Source organism: Vicia villosa, linkage group LG2 (assembly GCF_029867415.1).
Source record: "Vicia villosa cultivar HV-30 ecotype Madison, WI linkage group LG2, Vvil1.0, whole genome shotgun sequence".
NCBI lineage: Eukaryota > Viridiplantae > Streptophyta > Magnoliopsida > Fabales > Fabaceae > Vicia > Vicia villosa.
This window is the reverse complement of record NC_081181.1, coordinates 228,214,402-228,241,069: the sequence shown is the minus strand read 5'-3', so window position 1 is coordinate 228,241,069 and position 26,668 is coordinate 228,214,402. Positions and strand designations below refer to the sequence as shown.

Sequence of the window (26,668 nt, the reverse complement as noted above, 5' to 3'; positions counted from 1 at the left end):
CTAAAATATGCATTTATAACGAATCGAGAGCATTTAATTTGTATATCGTTTGAAGCGACCCATGCAAACGCACAGGTAGATGGCATTTTAATTATTTTACTTATTTTTTCTATCAAAATATATATTTTCAATATACCAAAATTATTTAATTTGTATATCTTTTTTAAATATATTTATTATTCATGGTAACGCAATGATCTCAATATTTCATTAATAATATCAATTATAATCCTTTTTTATTATTTATAATAAAGTATAATACATCTATATATTATATTATTTATTCACGATTTTTTAATTAAACTGCGAGACTCGCGTGCCCTTTACTAGTTTCAAACTTCAAAGTAGTAATAACTATTATTTTGTCAAAATTACTCATACCCATTTATTAGAGAGAGAAAAAAGTTACTTAAAGTAATAAAAAGTTGATGTTAGTAAAACGATAATTATTGTTTAAAAAGTGTCGCAGGTCAAAAAATAACCGCCACGAAATTGTAACACACAGAGTCGCCTATAAATTTTATTTATCCCAATGGGAAAGGAAAATATTGATAAAACCCTTGGGAAATGAAAGCAATGAATAAGATGGTCTTCGCAACCAAATTTGGGTTCGGGAGTCGGTTAAGTAAGGGAAGGTATTAGCACCCCTTACCTCCATCGTACTCGATGGGACCCGTTTAGTTATTCTTGTGATTGATTGTTAGCTTATTATCTACTTACGTTCTAATTATATATGGAAAAGAAAGAAACGGGATTTGAGTTTTTTATTATTGAGCTCGCCAAGATATTTGAGTCTTGTGCCTACGTATTCCCTCGTGCAATGGGAAATTCAGAGCATCGTAGTTCGAGGCTACGAAATCATATTTTTTATTAGTGTGCTCGCCGAGACCTTTGAGTCTTGTGCATACATATCTTCAATGGAAGAATCAGATCAATTGTAGTTGAATAAGAACTACAAATTTGTTGGTAGATTTTGATGGGTCTAATCGCACTTGGGCGGAAAAGACTTTGTTTGAAATGGGGTTCGCACTTGGGCAAAATATGCGCTTGGGCAAAGAGAAAATGAGTTTGAATCGAAAATATTTTATGAGAAGGTGAGATGAATCTAGTTTTAAGAAGTCATCAATGGAATTCAAGCATTCAAACAATGGCTTAACGGCCATCGCCTAAATGCTTTAAAGAGCAACTTGTACAAGTACGTACAAAACCCTCTAGGGCGTAGAGACGAGTTTTTTTTGAAATGGGTGCTTGCGCTTGGGCAAGGAAAGTTTAATGGAATTCAAGCATTCAACATAAGCATACATTCGACATAATTAGAGGTTTCAAAAGCACACATTATTAGACTATCGGAAATTATAAATTGCTTAACCATAGGACAACATAATAACAACTAATACAACATCAACTTACATAAAACAACTTCAACATATCATACATTCATTTCATAAGAACAACACACAAATGCCTCCCTACAACCATATGCTTCTTTCAATTATTAATATCAACTACCCGTTAACACATTCATCAACGACTGAGCATATGAACATATAACTCTTTGAAACCACGCCTCACACTGAACACCAATTTTTAAACATTTATTTCCCTTTATTTTATTTTATTTTATTTTATTTTATTTTATTTCACTTTCTTATATTTTCTAATCTTTTTTCTTCACGTTCTTATATCTTTCATGGAGTTTCATTAACCAAAATATATCAGTTTTTTTAATTCTCTTAAAAAAAATTATTTGTGCAACCTGTGCGTCGCACAAGTCCTTTACTAGTTTAATATATATAACAATTGTCTGATGATTTTATCGGATTACTCTATCCTCCCGTTCACGATTTAACCGATTCAACTGTTTGGAACGGTTCGGGTTTTAAAACTATGATAATTTCAACGTATAAATGCATAATCATGCCACTTTGATTTCGAAACCCAACAGAAAGTTTTTTTAAAGTGGATCCTAGAAACAAACTTTCTTTCCTTCCTAATCTCACCTTTGTGCATTTATTGTGTTTTTTGAACAGGCAAACAAAGATAAACTATATTAAACTGGGGCATAAGAAATGCCAACAACCAAAATTACACAGTAAGTTAAAAAACCCTCCTTTCCCAGTGCAGCTATTAGAAAATTACACAGTACAGTAGTAAAAACCCTCATATCCCTATGCAGCTATTACAAAAAACATAAAGTGAAATTTCTTACAAGCTAATGCACCCCTGCTCTACAAATCCTGGCAAGGCAACACAAAAAAGACAACAACAAAAAATACACTTAATAGGGAAACTCCTAAACAGAATAGAGATTAGATTAAACCAAGCTACATAGAATCCGAACTAATTAAAGACAGTATGTCCGACACCTGCTAATTCGAACAGAAACTGCTGAGAGATCTTGAATCTGTCAGAAAACCTGCAACATCGAAACAAAACAAAATTGCTCGATTTCAGAACCAAAGCTTGTCGCACCAATACAGGGCGGAACCAAACAGCAATGGCATCAAATTGCTTTTCTACTTTAATTCTATTTATTTTTAGGTGAAGTCTAGAATGAACCATCTATTAGGTACTTCATGGTGAACCATCATTATAAACCGTTGGATGAAAGAATTCCATGTGATGTTATTATGTACTATATACATACTAATTTATTTTTTTCCACCGTTTTCTCTTCTCTGATCTCTCGCTCATATTCCAGCGTCTATCCACTTAGACACAGTTTTTGTCTAACTCTGTGACAAATGTCATAAATTCACTAAGGGTGCTTTAATGTTGAAATTTCAGAAACTCTTAACTATCCTAAAATATTTTTGTCCTTAATTGCAAAGGAAAGATCCAATGTGGTAATGAGTAATAAGATAATGTAAGACTATTTGATCTAATGGTTAAATTAAATGGTACATGGATGAAGCACTTAGTTGGACCCTCACCCTAGAAACTGTTAGAGATAGATGTGATAATCCTGGATATCTTCAAGAATTGTGTTTGTTCACTTTCCGAACAAAGTATTTCGCCCCTATTCTTGTCTGGGTTCACGAAATCTTTGCGGGGATAATTCTTGAAGAATCAATCTGTTTCTGACAATGGAGAACAGATCAGAATGTAGAGGAAGTATATAATTTCGTATTTCAAATCGAGACCAAAAGACTCCTTATATAGGAGACCAATAATAGAAACGAACAGACACACCTGTTCGCTAAAACAGTTATGTTGGTTGGAAACGAAGCACCTGTTCAGTAAATCGGTTATGTCCGTTGGGAAAGGGTGCAACTATTCAAACGAAAATTTTGCTCGGGGCGCTGCCCCGCACCCCGCCAGGGGCTCCGCCCCTTGGACCCCATCTCCCCATTGTTGTTTGTCATCATCATGGAATATTTGCAGAGAATTATGGCTAAGATGAAGACTGAACCTGAGTTCCATTTTCATAGCAGATGTGAGAAACTTGGCATAACACACTTGGCATTTGCAGATGATGTCCTCCTTTTTAGTAGAGGTGACTATAATTCTGTGAATTGCATGCTGAAGGCCTTTAGATATTTCTCTGATTCTACAGGTCTTAATGTGAACCCTCAGAAGTGCCAATTGTTTTGTGGAAGTATGGATATGGAGGTTATTGAAAGAATCAAATTGCAGACCCAATTTGGAGTTGGTAAATTACCTGTCAGTCTAGGTGTTCCATTATCCAGTAAAAAGCTGCATTTAATTCACTATATGCCTCTTACTGACAAGATTACTAATAGAATTAAGCATTGGTCTCATAAGTTACTGAGCATTGCTGGCAGAATGCTGCTAGTCAAGAGTATATTCTTGGCCACCACTCAATATTGGATGATGTGCTTTCCCTTGCCTAAAGCAGTCATCCACAAGATTGAGGCTATCTGCAGAGCATTTGTATGGACATGTAAAGATAAAGGGAGAAAAAGCCCTGTTGCTTGGCAGCAGGTCTGTAGACCTATCAAACATGGAGGCATGAATATTATCAATATGGGCCTTTGGAACCAGGTTGCTTTACTCAAATGCCTTTGGAATATTGCCAATAAGATGGATAATCTATGGGTTAAGTGGGTGCACTTTTACTACCTGAAAAGGAACTCTATATGGACTGCTCATATTCCTTCCAATTGTACCTGGATCATGAAAGCTATCTTTGATAGAAGAAGTGATGTCCAAGAGTACCAGCATACATGGCAGATGATGCAGAACATAGGTAAATTCTCCATGAAAAGAATGTATGAGAAGTTGATCCCTGCTGGTCCTACTGTGAGCTGGAGTAGTCTTATTCAGCACAATCAAGCGAGGCCTAGTGCTGTAGTGTGCTTATGGTTAGCTTGTCAGGATCGCTTGGCCATTAAAGTCAGACTCAAAAGAATCGGGATTCTGCAAAATGAGCTTTGTAGCTTTTGCAATGAGGCTCCTGAAGATTTTAACCATCTCTTAATTGAGTGTAGAATTTGCTCTGATGTTTGGAAGAGTGTGCTTCAATGGCTCCAAGTGAGGCATATACCTTGTAACTGGCTGGAGGAAATCACATGGCTTACTAGTAATACGCGAGGGAAGGGTTTTATGCAGAACATGCTTAAGATTTCAATTGCTGAAACTGTATATGGTTTGTGGACATACAGAAATACCAATATATTTGATAGGGATAATGTTGATAATACTGATAGTGTTGCTAGGAATATAGTTGATATGATAATTCAAAGAGGGTGGATGAAACCCAAACTTAGGAACAAACTTGCTTTGCTCATGTTATAGTTTGTTTTATGATGGGTAGGATCTTTTTGATCGCCTGGTTGTATTTGTTTTTTTGAAATATATTATATACTCTTTTATTTTTAAAAAAAATGTTGAAATTTCAGAAACTCTTAACTATCCTAAAATATTTTTGTCCTTAATTGCAAAGGAAAGATCCAATGTGGTAATGAGTAATAAGATAATGTAAGACTATTTGATCTAATGGTTAAATTAAATGGTACATGGATGAAGCACTTAGTTGGACCCTCACCCTAGAAACAACCGTTAATGTTTATTTTTAGTTTTTTTTTTTCTTTTTCAGATTTTTATTTTTGTGGTGAAATGATAGGATGTGAAGGTGCAGGCTATGCCGATGTTTTTGTTGCTGAAGAATGGGAAGGAAGTTGATAAGATTGTTGGTGCGAAGAAAGATGAACTCAAAAACAAAATTCAAAGGCACAAAACTCAGTAATAATAAAAGAAAACATTGAACATGAGATGTTATTGTGCATTTATTGTTATTTACAAATTGTTTAGACTACACTCTAGAGTTTAAGACTTTAAGCTGATAATATCAACATCAAGGGTCTGATGTTTCATGTGTCCACGCGCCACACTCCATAAACTATAAAAGCCTTAATTGGAAAGAAAATTCAAAACTCAAAATAGCCACGCCCTAGACCTGTCATCTCCTGATAGTGATCGGGGACCATATTTTATAATATCAACTAGTAACAAACCCGTGCGTTCGCACGGGTTCTGGTACGAAACGCGCATTTGTTTCAGATATATATTAATTAATAGAAAAATGTCTGGTACCCGTGAAAAAATAAGAATTGAATGTTTAGAAAAATATTTGGTACTCGTGAAAAAATAATAATTAAATGTATAGAAAAATGTCTGGTACCAGTGTTTAGAAAAATGTCTGGTACCCGTGAAAAAATAATAATTGAATATATAGAAAAATGTTTAGAAAAATGTCTGGTACCCGTGAAAAAATAATAATTGAATATATAGAAAAATGTCAGGTACCCGTGAAAAAAATAATAATTGAATGTATAGAAAAATGTCTGGTACCCGTGAAAAATAATAATTCAAATATATAAAAAAATGTCTGGTACCCGTGACAAAATAATAATTAAATATATAGAAAAATGTCTGTTACCCGTAAAAACAATTTTTAGATTTTTTAGTATTAGTGATATCTATAGTTGTCCAAACGGGCTACCCGGCCCTAAACGGGCCGGCCCTAACGGGCCTCGGGCTTTTTCGGGCCGGGTCTAAAAAGCCCATTTTTATATGGGCTCCGTTTTTACTACCCAGACCCAGCCCTGTTCAGGCCTCGGGCTTTTTCGGGCCGGGCCCAAAAAGCCCATTTCCAAAAAATATATTAAATATTCTCTTTAATTTTAAAAAATAAATTATATTAAGTTTAATTTTTAAAAAAATACTAAAATTTGTTTTTATATTTCACTATTATAAAATATATTTTAAAGAAATACAAAAATTTGAATTTTTTAATTAGTATTAAATATTAAATTTTATTAATTAAATATTAAATTTTACTATTTATCCGGCCCATGGGCTACCCGGAGCCCATACGGGCTGGCCCATTTAGGGTCGGGCTTTTTCGGGCCGGGCTCAAAAAGGCCCGAAACAAAATGGGCTCAAAAAATTAGGCCCAAGTCCTAACATTTTTCGGGCCCCGCGGGCCGGCCCATGGGCTTCGGCCCATTTTGACGGCTCTGGTGATATCATAAACAAAGATTGACAAAAAAAAAAAAAGAAATCATAAATATTGAGATTCAGTAATAGTGAAATCATAAATTTTAATTAAACACTATAGAATATTGTTATTAAATCATAAATTATATAAATTTTCGATTTCTTATACTAAAAGTCATTGATTGCATGTAATCCAATAATATCAGCAATATATTTTTTTCGTTAATAAAAATATTTGAATTAACAATATATATTTTCCTGTTTATAAAAATAACATTGTTTATCAAATATAAAAATTTGGATAGCAATATATTTTTTCCCGTATATAAAAAAGTTTTCATCAACAGTAAAAATTTCTCTTATAAAATTAATTTGATAAACTTTTTGTGATAACATATAAATAACTATATGATTTTTCAAAATTACTCAAAATTATAGATCCAAAAATCATCAATTTAAAAATAATACAACAAATTATTTAAATTTTTTTATTTAATAATAATAAATAGGTGTCTTATATTTAATTATGTTTATGAATACAAATATTTGACCTATATTTAATTACCCGTATTTATTATAATAAATGTATGTCTCATATTTTTGTAAGTAATGAATGATAAATAGTTAATATTTTCTTAAAATATTTGTTAGTGATAAATATTTAATCTATTGTTTTAATGTCTCGTTGAATCTATTTAATCCTATAAAAGTTAGATTCTAAAATTGATTCAAGTTAATTTATTTTTTACATCTATATTTAGCACCCATGAAATATAAAAAGAAAATTATATCATTTATGTTAGCATTTTATTTTAAATCAATCTAAATCATCAATATTTTTAAATTTATATTTTTTACTTTTTTTTATAACATAAAAATAATATTTCAATTTATCAATTATTGATTTAAATTCTTTATAAAACAGTTTTTTTAATTATAAAAGATAATTTGAGAATATTTGTTTGTTTTAGGTTTTTTATGGGTTGAGAAAATATTCTTCAAACTTTAATCACTCATTGAGTATACATATAATACATATTTAATAATTAAAGAATTTAAACCAAAAACATTTCAATAATCTGAGTAACTTATATTTTAAGAAGAAAAATAAATAAATAGATTTCATTCAATATTTAAATATATAATACATATATCAAATTGGTTTTATGATCTTTCAATTTGAATATAATACATATAACCCATTATGTTAAATATATATTACATACAACAGATTGATTATATATAATAAATATTCAATGTTTAATAAATATAATAAATATTTTCTCCATATATCACCCACTTGTTACTGGGAATTATGAGAATGATTCACTCAATTTGTACACCACGCATCTTGAAGGTACCCTGCTAAAAATTAAACCAGGAGCAAAAATTTGTCCAAAAATGATAATTAAAAAGTATCAACAACATAAACCAGGAGCAAAACATTAAAAATAAAAGTTGAAGCAACAACTTACATCTTTTCAGCTCCTCTTGAATTTGTTTCCTGCAAAAATTAAACAACCCAAATAAGCATCAACCGCTGGGAATTAAAAAATCTAAACAATAGCCACACCAATAAACACTTTTCTCTCACCAGAAACTCAATTCCTCTAAACTTCATTCTCTCTTTTTTAAACCAAAAAACACTACAACAAATTTGTCCTTTAGCAGCGCATCTACGAAAGCGCTTTTGGGAAAAGCGCTGCTATAGGTTGCGCAAAAAACAAAAATAAAAAACAAGGGAAAAAAGCGCTGGCAAGGGGGGGGGGTACGAGAGCGCTTTCTAAAAAGCGCTGGTAAAGGGGGGGCTACGAGAGCGCTTTATAAAAGCGCTGGTAAAGGGGGGGGGGGGGGGGTACCAGAGCGCTTTCTAAAAAGCGCTGGTAAAGGATGGATACGAGAGCGCTTTCCAAAAGCGCTGGTATAGGGAAAATTAGGTATATGGTACGAAAGCGCTTTTAGAGAAAAAGCGCCGGTATAGGTATACCTATGAAAGCGCTTTTGAAAAGCGCTTTAGTAGCTCATTTTAAAATTAAATTTTTTAAAACAAATTAAAACAAACGCGCGTTCTGTATTTCATTCTTCATTGTTTCTTCATCGTTTCTTCACTGTTTCACAAACCCAGTACCGTCGCCGCCAACCTCCACACAGCCGTCATCGTTCTTCTTGCCAACCGCCGCCGCCGTCGCCGTTCGTTCTTCTGCTTCGTTCACAGCTTCGTTCTTCAGCTTCGTTCTTCTGCTTCGTTTGCAGGTAAATCTTCTATCATCTTTCACTATTTTGTTGTTTCTTGAAACCCTAATTCTGGAAATGTGAGGTTGAAGATGAAAGTGAGGTAACAAGGATGAGAGTGTGAGGTTTCAAACCCGGCCCTGTTGTTGGGTTTTGGTGATGGTGACGCGATTTCAGAAGCAGATGATGATGATGATTTTACGGTGAGATCTTTCTGGTTTTTTGTTCGTTGAGTCTCTCTTCTTCCCTTTCAACAATTTCTGGGTTTTTTCTAGGTTTGATGCTTGATGAATATGATGAACAATGTTCTTTCTTTTTTTCTTCAAACGATTTCTGAAGGTTTTGTGTATTTGGATGATGATGATGTTTGAAATTTTTTTAGGGTTTTTGTGATGTTGGCTCAGCTTTTGCTTCTCATAATTTGTTGTTTTGGTATAATGGTTCATACTCAATTATTTTAGTGTTTGGCCTTTTTTGATATAAGGAATCTGAAAAGTGATCATTTATATATTATTTAGTAACTGAAGTTTGTTAATTTTTTATTTGCTCAGTCACGTAAAGTTCCTGAAACTCCAAAAGAGCTGATTGAATACTTACTTGACAATGAAGCTCAGGATTTTGAATTTGAGATTGCCAGAATGAGACCTCGGTTCGTATCGTAGTACTTTTCTGAGTGAATGTGATTTGTATTGTACTTGTATTCTGTTGTGATGGAGTGTTTTGTTATGCAGATTAAACGAGGAATTCTTTTCGGAATTAAAATCTGAGTTAGGGCAGATTCTATTTGCGGTTAACAAAACCCCGGTTGGTTGGATTCTATTTGCGGTTAACAAAACCCCGGTTTGAATATTCTCAATCAAATTAGTCATTGTAGATTTGTCATTATGAATGTCAAGGACTATTTTAAAATATCAATGTAGTTTCACATATTCTAGCACTTTCACATATTCATGCTCTATAGTTTTTTTTTTTTCACAGTTGCAAGGCAAAGGTTCTGCACCTTTAGCTCCAACACTAATTACGTTTTTCTATTGTAGGTTGAGCTTCAAAGTTTACTTCTAAGTTTAATGTGAATGTTGTGTAAATAATCACGTTTTTCTATTGTAGGTTGAGCTTCAAACAGTGGATGGATTGGTAAAGGATAGAACACAATGTGCCCCTTCCGATTATGTTCCACAGAATATGAATCAAGTAATGTACCCCGAAGTCGTCTTCTGTGGCAGGATCGTTCGGGGTACAGTTATTTGATTCATATTCTGTGACACAATACAACATAGCTCAGGTGACTACTGGTTCTCCACTAAAGCATCAATACAACATAGCTCCAGATAATACAGGAAGCGTACATTGGTTGCATAAGAACTCGGAAGTTGTTTCCCATTTAGTTGTTTTGGTTTAGAAACATGTGAATTGGTTTAGTTGTTTTGGTTTAGAAATATATATATATATATATGTATTTTGATTTACATTAATGGTATATAATATAATACTTTTTTTGTATATAATCGATATCGATTATAATGGTATATATCGATTTGAAATGATAAATTATAGGTTCATGAAAAAATACTGCCAAAAAATAGTAAATTACAGGTTCTAAAATATTGCTGCCAAAAAGTGCAGGTTTAGAAATAATAAAAAGCATAAAAAAAAAAAACGCAACATACGAAAGCGCTTTTGAAAAAAGCGCTCTTATAGGGGTGCCTACCAGAGCGCTTTTTCCTGAAAAGCGCTCTTAAAGGGGGGCCTACAAGAGCGCTTTTTCCATAAAAGCGCTCTTATAGGGGGGGCCTACCAGAGCGCTTTTAAAAGCGCTTTCGTAGCCTATAGCAGCGCTGGCTTTGGCAGCGCTTTAAAGCGCTGTTAAAGGCCAATAAAAGCGCTTTTAAAGCCCTTGAACGGCGTAGTGAAATGAAACTCCTCGTTAGTTTTCTTAAACATAATCACATCGTTAGTTTTCTTAAACATAATCACAGTAAACGTAACAAACCAAATCCAAGACTTTCTCTCTTCAACTCTCACAAAATCCAATCATCACAAAAAAAAAAAGGAAAGACAAGAAATAAGATGAACAAAAGAAAAACTACCAATCGAAAAATTGTCAGGGCCATCGGGTCAGATCTGACCAGAAGAAAAAAAGCCTTGATGTTCTTCCTTTCTTCTTCTCATCCTTTTCAATTTTGTTGTTGCTTATCTATACTCTTAGTTGTTGAATGGTTGATGTGGTTGCAGAAGGAAGATAAAGATGCGGAAACATGTTTAATCTGCATAAAAAAACTCAGATCTGAGAGGAAAAATACAAAAAAAAAATGAATATTTTACCTTTTACATATTTGATAGGAGATACAAAACCGATAGCTGAGAAGAAAAAGGAAACGTTTGGAGAAGGAAAAGGAGAAGCAATGTTCCATTGCATACCATATGAAGGGACGTTTGAAAGAAAAATTTCTTGGTTGGGGTAAGGGAACAGTTGAATGGACGTTTTGAGAAAGAAAAAGATTTTTGGCAGATTCAGTCAAAGGAAAAATAATCTAAAATAATAAAAGAAGAAACAGAATAAAAGAAGAAAGAGTAAAAGAGAAACTTTAACAACATGCATATCCTATTACATGAAGAAGTAAGCCAAGTGGCAAACTGTGGAAGCAGAGGGGCAAAATCGGAATTTCCAGAGGCATTACTTTTCTTATATTGTAGATATTTTAAAAATCTATTCTAATATTGTACTAATGATCTAGGTAATACATTTTAGAAATATTATAGCGTTGAATATTTTGTAAATTATTTTATAAATAGTACCATGTGGGATATTAATAAAATGCATCAATTAATTCCAATGGTTAATTAAAATTGATAGTTCTCACTTTTTAACATATATACTATCACTTATCATTGGATATAATTAATGCACCTGATTAATCTTTTAAAATTATAAATATATCACTTTTTATTTTGAATAATTGATGTTAGAATGTTATTTTAAGTTAATATTGGTTAAAATATTAAGAGTATAAAAATTAATAAAAATTATTTTCAATATTATTAATATTTGTTTATTTTCAATATTAGAATTATTTGAATAGATTCATTTAAAATTTTAGGTTTATTAGTATTATTTAATTTAACTTGTAAATAGGTTTTTACCATTATATCAATCTAATTTATAAGTTTTGTTCCACAAAATTGACATATTTCTTACAATATTAAAAAATATCTGAAATTTATGAAATAAAAAAAAAAGTGTTGTATCATATGGATCTTCGTATTTGGAGTAAACGTATCAATTGTTTTAAACAAAACTGTGATTATTTTATCAATATTTCAAAATTAAAATAATATACTAAAAATATTTTAAAAAATAAACCAACAAATTTCATATAAAAGTATGTTAAAATTAACTAGAAGATTAAATAAATAAATAAAGAATTAAATTTAAAATGTTATATTTTAGAAAAATTATTTGAACAGATAATTTTTTTATTAATATCTATTTAAAATAATTTACTAAAATAATTTATTCTTAATAAAAAATTAATAAAATTTTAAATTAAAATAGTCATATTTTAAAACACGGAAATTATATTAATATTTTAAAATCTCTTTTATGAGTTTTGAAGAAAAGACGTGTAATAAATTAAGGAAAATTGTAGTCTTAAGATTTTTAAATCACTTTATAAATACATCTTGTAAAGTTTTAATCTGACGCGTTAATAAACCTAACCATTATTATTGATAGTTATTTTTTTCTCACATATTGAATACACTCTTTACATATATTATTTATTAAATAAGAGGAATACCCTAAATAAAATCGTATAAAAGAATTTTTTTATAAAAAAGACATCAAATATCGTGAGTTAAAAAAAACAGTGGATGCTCAATAACCATATTTTTGAAATTATTAATTAAGAAATAACACACCAAATTTCATTTCAATAATTATAGTAGGAAATACTAGTACATGATAGTGAGGAGGAGGAGGAGAATGAAACTCCTTCCTCGTTAATACATTTGATGTGAAATTTAATCTGTCATAATTGAAGGCTCTTTATATGCCAAGGCGGCTGGGCAGGAGATTAATCTGTCAAAGTCGGAAGTGTTCTTTAGTCGCAACTTGAGCATCCCAGCGCAAGAGGACCTTGCTAAGGTCATGGGGGTCCGTCATGTTATGGGAACTGGAACTTACTTGGGGCTTCCATCTTTGATTGGTAGGAGTAAGAAGGCAACATTTTCTTTTATTAAGGATCGTATTTGGAAGCGCATTAATTCGTGGACGGGTAGGTCGTTATCCCGAGCAGGTAAAGAGACTATGATCAAGTCGGTTCTTCAGGCTATCCCGGCTTACATTATGAGTGTCTTTCTTCTTCCGGATGGTGTGATTGATGATATAGAGAAAATGCTTAATGCCTTCTGGTGGGGAGGTGGTTCAAATCATAAGGGAATTAGATGGATGTCATGGGATAAGTTGACTTGTTTGAAGGAGGAAGGTGGCTTGGGATTTAGGGACTTTAAAGCCTTTAATATGGCTATGGTTGCTAAACAAGGCTGGTTTATCATGTTTAATCCTCAGGCTCTTGTGTCCAGAATCTTCAAAGCAAGGTACTTTCCGAGATCTTCTTTCTTTGATGCACACCTTGGTAATAACCCCAGTTTTGTTTGGAGAGGTATTTGGAAGGCTCGAGAAGTTCTAACTTTGGGATGCAGGTGGAGTTTTGGGGATGGGAGCAATATAAAAGTAATGAACGAACCTTGGCTCCGTGGTAATTGTGACGGGTGTTTGGCTGGACCACAAATGCAAGGTGCGTATAATATTATGGTTAAGGATTTATTGATGCCCAATGTTAACCAGTGGAATATGAGGGTTATTCGTGATTTGTTTGACTATATAGTTACAAAAGAAATCTTACAAGTGCCTTTGGTCGAGCAAGTTATGGTTGATAGATTGATTTGGAAGGGAGAAAAACATGGTTCTTATAGTGTCAGATCGGGGTACCACATGTGGAGGAAGGCGACGAAAAGAAATGGAGGAGTGGCGGAGAATAGCAACTAGAATAATCTTTGGAAAATATTGGCACCGGCTAGAGTAAAACATCTCATTTGGAGAATTTGCAAGGAGTGCCTCCCTACTATAGAATGCGACTCCGTCAGCATCATGTTTCTTGTGCTCATAACTGTCCGTCTTGTGAAGATCCTCATGAAGACGATTGGCATGTTTTTTTTGGGTGTTCAGAAGCAATTTCCTCTTGGAGGGCAGCAGGTTTGTATAATGTTATATCTCCCCGTCTCCACTCTTTTGAGGATGCTAAATCCGTTATTATTGATATTTGTTGCAAGGAAGATCGTCATGTTGCGCGTAGAGTAGCGGTAATGATAGAGGGCTTGTGGAGGAATAGAAATGATTGGCTTTGGAACAATGAAAAGGAAGATGCGACAAAACTTGGTTGGATTGCTTTGCATAAGTGGCAAGAATGGTTTTCTGCTCAACATATTCGACCCTCTGGTGGTAACAACATGGAGTTGGTTCATTGGACTCCACTGTCGAGTGGTAGCTTTAAGTGTAATGTGGATGCGGGTTTTAACCGTCATTTTGGTACATCGAACCGGGGGTGTTGTCTTCGAGATGATCATGGCGACTTTGTTATCGCTGGCACTGCTTGGGACGGTGGTTCTTTATCTATTCTGGAAGCGGAAGCTTTAGCTCTCAAGGAAGCCATCCAATGTGTTAGTTCCCTTCACATTGATCATGTCTTATTTGAAAGTGACTCTCAAGTGGTAGTCTATAGTCTACGGTCTAAATTAAGTGGTAATTCAGAATTTAATTTGATTATTTCTTCTATTAAGTTGCTGTTACTAGATTTCCCCAACTTTGATAGAGTGGTCCGATAAAATCTTCAGACAATTGTTATAATTAATTCGGTTATATTATTTCTATTAAATTAGTAAAGGATTAGTGCGTTTGCACGGGTCGTGCAAATGATTTTTTTTTTAAGAGAATTAAAAAAAACTGATATATTTTTGTTTAATGAAATTCCATGGAAGATATAAGAAAGTGAAAAAAAAATAGAGGGAAATGAATATTTAAAAATTGGTGTTGAGTGTGAGGCGTGGTTTCAAAAAGTTATATGTTCATATGCTACATTGTTGATGAATGTGTTAAAGGGTAGTTGATATTAATAAATGAAAGAAGCATATGGTTGTAGGGGGGTGTTTGTGTGTTGTTCTTATAAAATGAATGTATGAAATTTTCAAGTTGTTTTATGTAAGTTGATCTTGTATTAGTTGTTATTATGTTGTCCTATGGTTAAGCAATTTGTAATTTCTTATAGTCTAATGATGTGTGCTTTTGAAACCTCTAATTTGTTGAATGTATGTTTATGTTGAATATATTTCTTATCGGCAAATTTTATTTTCACATCATTTTTTGATAATGTCGTACAAAATACATATATGATATAGTCTTCAAATGACATGATAATTAGCTATTTTCTTTTTCAAATTAAACAACATAAGATTGAAATTATTATGACATGCTAATATTTATTATGTACGATTGAACCATAAGTTAATGAAATGGAAACACTAAAATGATGGCAAAAAAACAATGACTCTAAAACGAAACAGTATGATACTTATACCCTGCGATGTTCTATGTTAAATTATAATTGAAATCAAATATGTTTGACTCATATAAGTTTCTATAAAATGAACCATTAATGAAATGGAAACACCAAAATGATGGTAAAGAAACAATGACTCTAAAATAAAATTATAAGATGTCTATAGTCTATGATGTTCTATGTTAAATTATAATCGACAATCAAATATGTTTCTCTCATATCAGTTTCTTTAAAATGTCACAAATATTGTCAATAATGTAAAGAAACAAATCTTGGAATGAAGGATATAAATACACACATAAAATTAAAATTGTAGGATAAAAAATGCATAAAATTTAAGCAGTAAATATGTATCTCATTGAAATTAAGAAAAAAAATGATGTTGATGATCTTCATAATCTCCGACCAAACTTAAGAAATAAACTTGTGTCTCATTAAAAATAAAAAAGTGAAAAGAACAACTTCAAATTCTGATCAAATGTATATAAATGATGTACTTGTGTTAAGAATGCATGAAACATTTAAATGAATAAAATTCACATTCTATAAGTTTTCAATAACCTCTTTGAAAACAACATTTTGTTGTAGTCGCCAACATTTTGTCATCTTTATCATGAATTATTATCTTAAAACCTTTTTTTACTTTTTACCCTTGAAACTGCAACATAAAGTTGATTGTGGCTGAAGACTCTCCTGGGAAAATATATACCGACATAATCCAATGACTGACCTTGAGACTTGTTAATCGTCACGACATAACATACAGTTATAGGAAATTACCTTCTAGTCATCTTGAAGGGCCATAGGGACTGAGTAGGAGTAATCTTCATTCTTGCAATATATACGACATCTCCGATGTTTTTGCCCGAAATAATTTTTGCTTCGATAACGTGATCTGCCAATCTTGTAAGAATGAGTCGTGTCCCATTGCACAAATCTTCTGATTGATCAATATTTCTAAGAAGCATTATTGGAGTACCAATCTTTAATATAATCTTGTGATTGGGAAGGACATAATTTCTGAGTGTATTAAAAAACTCAGGAGTAAAAACATCAAAAGATTCGTTGGCGTCACCATCAAATGTATCAACTGAATCAAAAGATAAATATTCCTTTTGTTCGCCTGAAATTTGTTGAATGTTTATTTATAAGTCACATGCTAAATAATGTCAAATAGGAAACAAAATTTAAACTTACTAAATGGAAATTACCTGGTAGAAATTCTAATACATACTGTTTTATTATATCAACAGTCTCAATGGTTCCAGCCAATATTGCCCTTGATTGCAAGAATGTTTCATTATGGTAATTAACAGCAAAATTTGGATATGTGTTTTGAAATATTGCTTGAACTGGATCATCAAAATCTGTGATCAACAATTCTGGAGGAATATCAATCTCTGCATAACCATCGTTAGATTTTGCTAACTTTCCATTCCCGGATTTTAATATCCAGTTCGAAAATTGTTCCAACTCAGAAGGACTTGTGCTAATCACATACTATTGAAGTCTCATGTTCTATGTAAGTTTCAAAATGACAAAATGATCTCATATGTATGATGAATTAATTGTGGCATGAATTATATCTGAACGACTTCCTCTTTGTATAACTGGTAGAATATGCCTGAAATCTCCCCTAAAAACACTAACCTTACCTCCAAATATTCTGTCAGATGATTTGGATCCTGCCATGATGTCTCTGAGGGTTTTATCCAATGCTTCAAAAAAAATTGTGAGCCATTGAAGCCTCATCCCAAATTATCGATTTTGATAATTTTAATAGGACACCGCAGTCACTTCCTCTGCATATATTCCAAATAGTTTTAAAAAAATTATTTCAATTAAAATGAATTTAAAAATATACTTGAAGAAGTGTGTTATTGGATAAAATAAAAAAATGTGTATCACTTATCATTAATTTTAATTTATATGATTCAAACTATTATTTTATTAATTTATGTCATTAATGAAATTTAGACCATCACAATAATGTTTGCACAATTAAATATAAAAAAAAAAATATTTTATATATATATATATATATAAGGAGGGATATTCTTACTCCAAGAGTAAGTTATCCAAATTTACTCCTCATCACGACCATTGATTCTTTTTAATTTAATGGTTAAAATTAATAAATAATTAAATATGGAGAATTAACTTTAGGAAAATGCTTATTAGTAAGAAAATAGAAAAACAAGAAATGTAAGAATAAATCTCAACCATCCATTATCACCACAACCCTATGATCCCTATTAAAAAAGAAATTAAATTTAAAAATAATTTAAAATTCACCACTAAAATAGTGACACATATTCATTCTTGCATTTCTTCTTCAAATTGCTTCGTACTAAATAGCATTACTCTTAACTTTAACCATTAGAATGAGAAGAGTCAATGGTCATGATGAGGAGTAAGTATTGATAACTTACTCTTGGAGTAAGAATATCTTTATATATATATATATATATATATATATATATATATATATATATATATATATATATATATAAGTGTAGTGCTTATTCAATTGTAACATACTACTATTATTTATAGTCAAATTCTATAGATTCAGGTATTTTTGTAAATGATACCTAAACAAAAATAATATTTGTATATGGAAAAAATCTATTATTGATCCAAATATTTTTTTTATATACGAAAAATGGTATTAAGCATCCAAAAAATATTTATTCAAAAAAGGTATACGAGAAAAAAATTATTATTGAGAAAATATTTTTATGTAAACGATACCTAAACATTAATAATATTTGTATATGGGAATAATTTATTGATGATCTAAATAATTTTATATATGAAAAATAGTATTTATGATCCAAAAAAAATATTCAAAAAAGGTATACGTGAAAAAAACTATTATTGATCTAAGTATTTTTATATACGAAAATTTACAATTGATTAAGATATTTTTGTAAATGATACCTAAACATAAGTAATATTTGTATATGGGAAAAATTTATTAATGATCTAAATATTTTTATATATTAAAAATGGTATTTGTGATTAAAAAAATTTTAATTAAAAAATGGTATACGGAAAAAAAAATTATTATTAATTTAAATATTTTTATATACGAAAATTTACTATTAATCCAGATATTTTTCTAATTGATACCTAAACATAAATAATATTTGTATACGGGAAAAAATCTATTATTGACTTAAATATTTTTATATATAAAAAATGATATTTATGATCCAAAAGTTTTAATTTAAATTTTATTTTTGATTTAAAATAAATATATTATATAAACAAATGCGTACAAGACCAAAATTTATGCATCCATATGTTTGTTACAAAGTAATGTCTTTACTTTTCGACAATATATTATTATAAAAATTTAAATTTTAATCACATAAAAATGAAAAGAACAATCATATACATAATTTACCTTAGCTTCTTATTATTCATGAGGATAAACATAAGATATTGAAATGATAAGATATTGAAATGAAAAGGGAAAGAAAAAGCCATGCAAAAAGCAACCTGCCATGCATAAAGCAACCGCCACATTTAGGGGTGATCAAAACCAAACCAACCCAATAGAAAACCGCAAACCAAATCAAACCAAACCGAAACCGCAAAAAACCGCATTTGGTTCGGATTAGTTTGGGTCAGTTTTTACAAAACCGCACGGTTCGGTTCGGTTTGCGGTTTGTATTTTGTAAACCGAACCAAACCGAATCAAACCGCACTATGTTACAACCTAAATTTTACTAACTCACATCCAACCCAAACTTAAACTTATTATACATTAGCATTATGATTACGAACAATTTTCTCATCCTTACACATATAATTTCAGTCCCGATCTTCTAAAATCTCTAATAACATTATCGCACTTTTTTTGCCACATACATCTTCCCTCTTCTTCTGTAATCTCTACTCTCTTATATTCTTTCTTTTTCACCTTCTCATTTTTATGTAAATGTTCCGTATTTCAGTTTCGTTTTTATCGCATATCTTCTTCTCTAATCGCTCAACACTTTTTTTCTTTTTCACTTTCACTAATCTTTCGTCTCTTCTATTTTTTTGTTTCGTTATAATAATTTTTATATTATTTTATGCTATTATTTTATGTTTAATATTCCACTTTTGTCTAATTTAATTTTTACATATTAAATGGAAAATTGTTGTCAAAATATGACGAGTTTTGTTGTTATTTGATAGTGTATGAATGTATAAATACAAAATTATGTTATCATCTATATGTGTATGTATGGCTCAATAAAATATTTGTAAAAAACCGAACCAACCGAACCGAACCAAACCGCATTAGTTTGGTTTGGTTTGGTTCGGATTTTTTTAAAAAACCAACCGAACCAAACCAAACCGCACTATTTTTTCTCTTGCGGTTCGGATGATTTTTTTCGTCAAAACCGCCCAAACCGCACCGCGAGCACCCCTAGCCACATTGCAGTGGCTTGATGCATCATGCATTAATGTCGCGAGACCGAGACAGTCTTGAGTCTTTCTTCTATAATACTACTTCCGGTCTCATTTATAATCGGTTCCATTTATAAAAAATGATTTTTTTTATATACATTGAATAAATAATGTAAGTAGATAGTATGTTGTCTAAATATATTATTTAGTTAACGTAAAAAGAGAATTTTTTTTTATAAATGGTACGGAAAGAAGTATTATTTACCTTTCAAAGTTGCCGAATCCCTTTCATTTAAGAGGACCGATTTCTATCATTTTTAGCTAAAAAAGGTAATATAAAATAAGGAGGAGTACTCACAGTCACACAGTTATTGCAACAATTCATCACAACTAAAAGCCATACCATTGTTAAAGAACGTGGGCCTCTTCATAGATACTATGACTTAAAAATTTAAAATAAAATGTCACAATTATTGCAACATATATGTTTATCCCTCTTTCACCAATATTTATATTTTACAGTTACAGAAAGCTTTGAGGAACCGCTTCATTATCCACCAACTTGAAGCAGTTTTTCTGTGTCAGCTATTTGTTTTTTAATTTTTTTAATAAAATATAATTAACTAAAAGATAGAGAGTATTCTAGGAATGAAAATAGAGCCAACCCAATATAATTATAGTATGTATTCTCTTTATACATACTATAATTTTTTACAAAATCTTGTACCCATTCATAACTTTGCTGGGTCTTTTACAAAAATTTTTCCACTTTTTCTTCTTCCTCCCCTCCATTACTTCTCTTAAAACTCCATTAACACCACTTTAAAAACTCACTCATCTCTTACCTAAATCAAAAACCGTAACCACCAAACTGTCCAGAATCCATTTCCAGTCTCATAACCGAAACTTTCTTCCTTCAATTTTTTCGAAAACTTCTTCTACCATGCCTCAAAGAACTCGAAATGTTGACTATATGGATATACAATTCAGAGATGAGGAGCAGATGCGACGGTTCGAAAAGTTATCCCAGCGCCAAATCATTTCCACCCGGTATTCCGATGACCCTTGTCTTCGGGCACTAGGCCTTTACGATTCTGTGCACTTTATGTATAACCGCCTACAGTTGAGTAACTTCATGACTCTAAGGCACAGAACTTACACTAGGCTTACCTTAGAGTTTTTGAGTTCACTTGATTTCAATGTGCGGCGAAATTATGGTGGCGCCATTTTCCGAATGTTTGACAAAGAGTATACCCTACATCTAGATGAGATAGGCGACCTCTTTCATTTTGAAGCGGTGTCCGTGCTGTGCGTCACCGCTATTCCCCCTGTTGACAGCCGTTATGCCATAGACTTTTGTTCTATCTGGGAGAGACTAACCGGAGATAGAACAGCTAGCACAGAAGGGAGGAAATCCTCTCACATCCATAACCCAGCAATTCGGTATTTTCAGAAGGTGTTAGCTCATACAATATTTGGCCGTGGGGACAGTAGTGGCAACGTAAATTCTAAAGAATTATATTTCATTGATGCTGTTTTCCGTCCTCGGTGGGTCCATTCGGCTGCATTTATGCTCGCTAAAATGCAAAAGATTGCTACGGCAACCACCGGTGCAATTGCGATGGGAGGTCTGATCACCTCCCTCGCCATAGCCATGGGTTTAGAAAATGAGGTGGCCACTTTGGAGCCTATTCCGGCCACTGCGCCTTTAGACCTAAACTCGTGTTTGGCACAAAAATTGATTAAATATAAAGACCAGAGCGAGTACTTCCTTATGATTAAAAACCAAGAGATACGGAGCATTGTATTGCCAAACCCGGATCGCATTAATGTCCAAGAGGAAAGGAATTGGCTATTCCCTTTGGATGCACCAGCTGATACTACTGCATGCCCCACTGTGCGTGCTACTGACGCCCCAGAGGATGCTGACACTGATGTTGAGATGGACCGTAGCCATGACGATGTGCTCCACACGGTGCAAACCCGAAATGACGTTGATGCTGAGCGTGATACCATGCATCACCAGCAGCAGCCTGAGATGATGGAGCACATGCGTGCCATGCATCAGCAACAGCTTGAGATGATGGAGCACATGCGTGCCATGCAGGCGTCACAAGTTGCCTTGCAAGACCAGAACAATGAAATACTCCAGCATCTTCAGATTGTGCAAACAATTGAGAACGACCTTAAAACCAAGATGGATGCCTTTTCAGAGACATTGTCTAGTTTGCATATGCAGGTCCAAAACATGAACAACCAAGGAGCTGGACAATGGCAAGGTCTAGAGTGGTGGCAAGGTAACTAGCATGGCCATGGACATGGACATGGACGAGACCGACATTGGCATTGAGCTTCTCTCACTAGGTTTTACCCCTATCTTGCACTTATTTCCCCACATTGTGGACTACGCTGGATTAAAGTGTGGGGAGGCATTTAATGCTTTCTTTTATTCTCATTTACCGTTTTTTAGTTTTTTTTCTTAGCTTAGTTTGTTATAACTTTTATTTGGTAGCTTAGTGTATGATGAGTCTTTGCATGTGTTTTTGAGTCTTTTATTTGGTTTCTAGTTGAAAAATTGATGGATTATATTTTACTTTTAGCCACTGCAATTTAAGTATTACTAAACTTTGACCTGGGGTTTGCGTGGATATGGTGTGTTTGTTTTGATGCTTAATATTATATTCCTTGAAATACTATTACGAGGATTATTATTCTCGGAAATATTGTTTCAATTTATGTGTTTGGTAGAAATTTAGATTTTTAGACATAATAATAAAATTTGTTAAATTTTAAATTATAAAAAAATAAAAATAATAATAATTAGAAAAAAGGGGTGATGCACTGACAGTATAAAATATTTTTACACTGTCAACCAATCACCACCCATGTATCCAATTAAATCATTTTTTTATTTAAAAAAAACTTAATGACATGGCACATTTATGATTTTCTATTGAATGACAGTGTAAAACTATTTTACACTGTCAGTGCACTACCTTTTAACTCTAATAATTATGTGTGATAGTTGGAAGTTAGAGTTGTTTAATTTATTTCCATGGGAATATTTTATTCCCACCCTTTATGCCTTGGAATAAGAATTGAAAAACTATGTGTAAATAATATTCCTTGGAATAAAAAATTTCTTGAAATAACTTTTTAAAACTTGAATCAAACATGAGAATATTGCATTCCCAAACTCATATTCCCAGTAATAATTTTGGTAATCTTGAAACAAACACACCCTTAAGCATATTATATTTATAATTTATACATTATAATAAATTTTTTGTTTATAAGAAAGATAAATCATTGAATTTAAGCGTAATCATTCCAAAAATAATATGGAAAAAATTATTAGATTTAATTTATTATTATTTTATTTTAGATAATTAATTAAAGTGTGTATTTGATCATAAATTTCTATAATGATCTTAATGTAGTTTTTTTTACTAAAAAAAACATTAGAAGAAACTCTAGTAATCTTAGAATTTGGTAGAGAAGTACGTGTGGTCTGGCCAATCATTGTTTCTAAATTAGAAGGAACTATAGTTTTTGGTTTTTTCTTTACCCACCTTCCTATGGGGTCACCTCCTGCGAAAACTCATTTTACCCCATTTCGGAAATGCATTTCCGAAATATTTTTTTTCTAAATTTTTCCAGACTTCAGAAGTGCATTTCCGAAAAAATCCCAAAAATTGAGATTTTGACTAATTCGGAGATGCATCTCCGAAACAACAAAAAAATCTAAAAAAATCCAATTTTAGAATATTAATTAATTCACATATCATAAATTTGATATAATTTATGAGTAATGAATAATAATAATAATTATATATTTTGATATAATTTATTAGTTATGAATAATAGTTATTATATATTTCTATCCTGATTCATATTTTAAAATTTAAAATAATTTTAACTAAAAAAATTAAAATAATTTCACTTACAAAATAAGTTATAATTTTTTATTTATATATTTATAATAATTGTTATATATTTATTAAAAAAATGAGTGTTTTAATTTATATATTTATATAATAATTATTATATATTTATAAAAATTATTATATATTTATATTTTATATAATAATTATAAAAATTAAAAAAATGAGTGTTTTAATTTATAATAATTATTATATATTTGTATATTTATATAATAATTATTATATATTTATATATTATATATTTATATATTTCACTTACAAAATTAATAATTATGATTATATATTTATATATTTCTATTCTGATTCATAATTAAAAATGAGTTATAATTTTTTATTTAGTTTAAAAAAAATTAAAAAAAGATTTTGTCTTAATTTTATTTAATGAATAAATTTTATATTTAATTTTATATATTTCAAAATTTACTTATGAAATTAAGATGTTTTTGATTTATATAAGTTAGTAAAATAATTTTTAACTTTAAAATTGTTTAGGAAATTTTGATTCACCTTGATTTTATTGATTCACCTTCATTTTATTGATTCACTTTCATTTTATACCTATTAATTGTATTGATTCACCTTGATTTTAATTTTTTAATAATTATTGAATTCTTTCGGAAGTGTATATCCGAAATATTCCAAGACCAATTTGGTCTTAGAATATTTCGGATATGCATCTCCGAAAACACCCCCTCTCCCAAAAAGGGGTTTTCGGAAATGCATCTCCGAAAACTCAAAAAAGGGGGTGTTTTCGGAAATGCATCTCCGAAAACACATTTTTTTCGTGTCTTCGGAAGTGCATTTCTGAAAACACCTTTTTTTTTTCAATAAAAGTACGTTTTCGAAAATGTATTTCCGAAACAAGGGGTATTTTGGAAATTTCGCCAAGGGTGACCAAGAAGGTTAGGAGGTCTGTTAAGAAATTTCCTAGTTTTTTTTAACGATTATTTTTTTAAGAGGAGTTCATTAACCACTTGCTTGGTTATTATAAATTACTTTTATTATATGAGAATTATGAAAATAATTTTTTATTACATCTTATAATTATTATTTTTGTATCGTACTTAAATAATAATAAATTTTTGTTTTAACTCTTTTAAAAGTTCCTTAGCCAAATTACATGACAAACGCATGGTGTGACATCGACATATTCGGCTTCACAATTTGACAGTGTGACTATTGGTTGCTTCTTTGACATCTAAGTGAAATCAATATCTCTCATAAAGAACACAAAACCAATAATGTTTTTTATATCATCCAAGTCTCCACTCCAATCATTATCAGTATAGTCAACAATCTCATAATTGTTAGAAGAGTAATAATGCAAGTCAAAGTTTGTTGTACCTTTGATGTATCGAATGAATCTCTTTGCCACCTTGAAGTGAGTTGTTATTGGAGCTTCCATGTAGCGACTTATGACTCCTACGGCTTAGAGAATATCTGGCCTTGTATATATCAAGTAACGTAGACATCTAACCAAACATTCTTAAATAATTAGATCCATAATCTCTCCATTTTCATGCTTGCTCAATTTTTTGCCTTATTCCATCGGGTGCTAACCGGATTGCCGTCATCCATATTGAAATTCTTAAGGACTTCTTTGGCATAACCTTCTTAGGTGATGAAACTTCCTTTGTCTTCTTGCTTTACTTTGATGTCGAGATAATATGCCATGAGCTTCATATCTGTCATCTCAAATTCATTTGACATGTCTTTCTTGAACTCTTCGAACATGCTTGGATTGTTCCCTGTGATAATCAAGTCATCTACATACAAGCACACAATCAAAATATCTCCATTTTGCGATTTGATATAGAGTGCATGTTCATATGGGCACTTGATGAAGTTCCTTTCTTGAAAGTACTTGTCGATTCGAACATTCCAAGCTCTCGGTGCTTGCTTGAGACCGTACAATGCCTTTTTCAACTTCAAGAGTTTTTCTTCTTGCCCTTTTACTTCATAGCCCAATGGTTGCTCGATATAAACTTCTTCTTCGAGAAAATCATTCATGAAGGCCGACTTCACATCCATTTGATAGATCTTCCATTTATTTTGAGCTGTAAAAAAAAGACCAGTTTAATAGTTTCAAGACGAGCAACGGGAGAAAATATGTCATCATAGTCAATTCCTTTTCTTTGACCATATCCTTTTGCCACCAATCATGCTTTATATTTCTCCACGTCTCCTTTTACATTCTTCTTTGCCTTGTATGCCCATCTTACTCCGATTGCTTTGTGTCTTCGTGGAAGTGTAGTAAGTTCTCACGTATCATTCTTCGTGATTGACTTGATTTATTCGTCCATGGCTTCTATCCACTTTATGTTTTTCTCCACTTCTAGATAGCTTAGAGGCTCACAATCACCAAAAAGACAAAAGAGGTTAATGTCATTTTGTTTTTCGGTTACCTCATAAAGCTCTTCAATGTTCCTTTGTCGCGGTGTCCTTCCACTTGAACTTGTCTCATCCAACCTTGGTGTCGGTGAGGCCACTGATGTAATATGTTCCTCTATCATTGGTTGTTCCATTTCGCCTTCTTCTTCAAAGTAAGAAAGAAAATCATACATGTCTTCTTGAACACTCCAATCCCAACAATCATCTTCGTCAAACTCCACTTCGCGACTTATGACGATCTTTCCACTATTTGGATATAGAGCTTGTACCCTTTGGAGCTTGAGTCATAACCCACGAACACATACTTCTCACTTTTATCATCAAGCTCTGTTCTCCTCTCATCTGGAACATGGGTATAGACAATGCTTCCAAACACTTTAAGGTGAGAGATCTCGGGCTTCCTTCCAATCCATGCTTCTTGTGGTGTCTTCTCATGCACACTTCTTGTTGGAGAAAAGTTTTTCAGGTAAATCGCACACGCCACTACTTCGGCCCAAAACTTCTTCGGCATCTTCTTGCTCTTGAGCATGCTTCGTGTATCACCCTGATAATTTAATTATTTAATTAAATTAGTTCGGAATTTGTCTGTTGATGTTGGAAATTATCGGTGTAATTACT

The 26,668-nt window shown here is 31.8% G+C and overlaps 2 protein-coding genes and 1 long non-coding RNA gene across 3 annotated transcripts; 1 reads left to right on the top strand and 2 right to left on the bottom strand.

Annotated features, from left to right (window-relative positions):
• Positions 1 to 7,669: 7,669 nt before the first annotated feature.
• Positions 7,670 to 11,243, bottom strand: LOC131648405 (uncharacterized). The gene is made up of 4 exons (XR_009298134.1): positions 11,113 to 11,243; positions 10,782 to 10,958; positions 7,938 to 7,966; positions 7,670 to 7,824 (listed from the first exon to the last, which is right to left on the bottom strand). It is a non-coding gene; the product is annotated as an uncharacterized LOC131648405 (long non-coding RNA).
• Positions 11,244 to 13,824: 2,581 nt separating this feature from the next.
• LOC131651525 (uncharacterized) lies at positions 13,825 to 14,577 on the top strand. The gene has a single exon (XM_058921184.1). It carries the CDS (start codon positions 13,825 to 13,827, stop codon positions 14,575 to 14,577), a length of 753 nt encoding a protein of 250 aa, XP_058777167.1.
• A 1,507-nt stretch (positions 14,578 to 16,084) lies between these two features.
• Positions 16,085 to 17,000, bottom strand: LOC131651524 (uncharacterized). The gene is made up of 3 exons (XM_058921183.1): positions 16,959 to 17,000; positions 16,520 to 16,808; positions 16,085 to 16,431 (listed from the first exon to the last, which is right to left on the bottom strand). The coding sequence occupies exons 1-3, from the start codon at positions 16,998 to 17,000 to the stop codon at positions 16,085 to 16,087; spliced, it is 678 nt and encodes a 225-aa protein (XP_058777166.1).
• Between the last annotated feature and the right edge of the window lie 9,668 nt (positions 17,001 to 26,668).

Bases quoted from the DNA above. Each gene is read 5' to 3' on its own strand.
- LOC131651525 (XM_058921184.1), top strand. From the start codon at position 13,825: ATGCGACTCCGTCAGCATCATGTTTCTTGTGCTCATAACTGTCCGTCT.
- LOC131651524 (XM_058921183.1), bottom strand. From the start codon at position 17,000: ATGGCAGGATCCAAATCATCTGACAGAATATTTGGAGGTAAG. The intron at 16,809-16,958 runs GTTAGTGTTTTT...AGACTTCAATAG, and splicing joins ACAGAATATTTGGAGGTAAG to TATGTGATTAGCACAAGTCC. The intron at 16,432-16,519 runs GTAATTTCCATT...AACAAATTTCAG, and splicing joins TGTATTAGAATTTCTACCAG to GCGAACAAAAGGAATATTTA.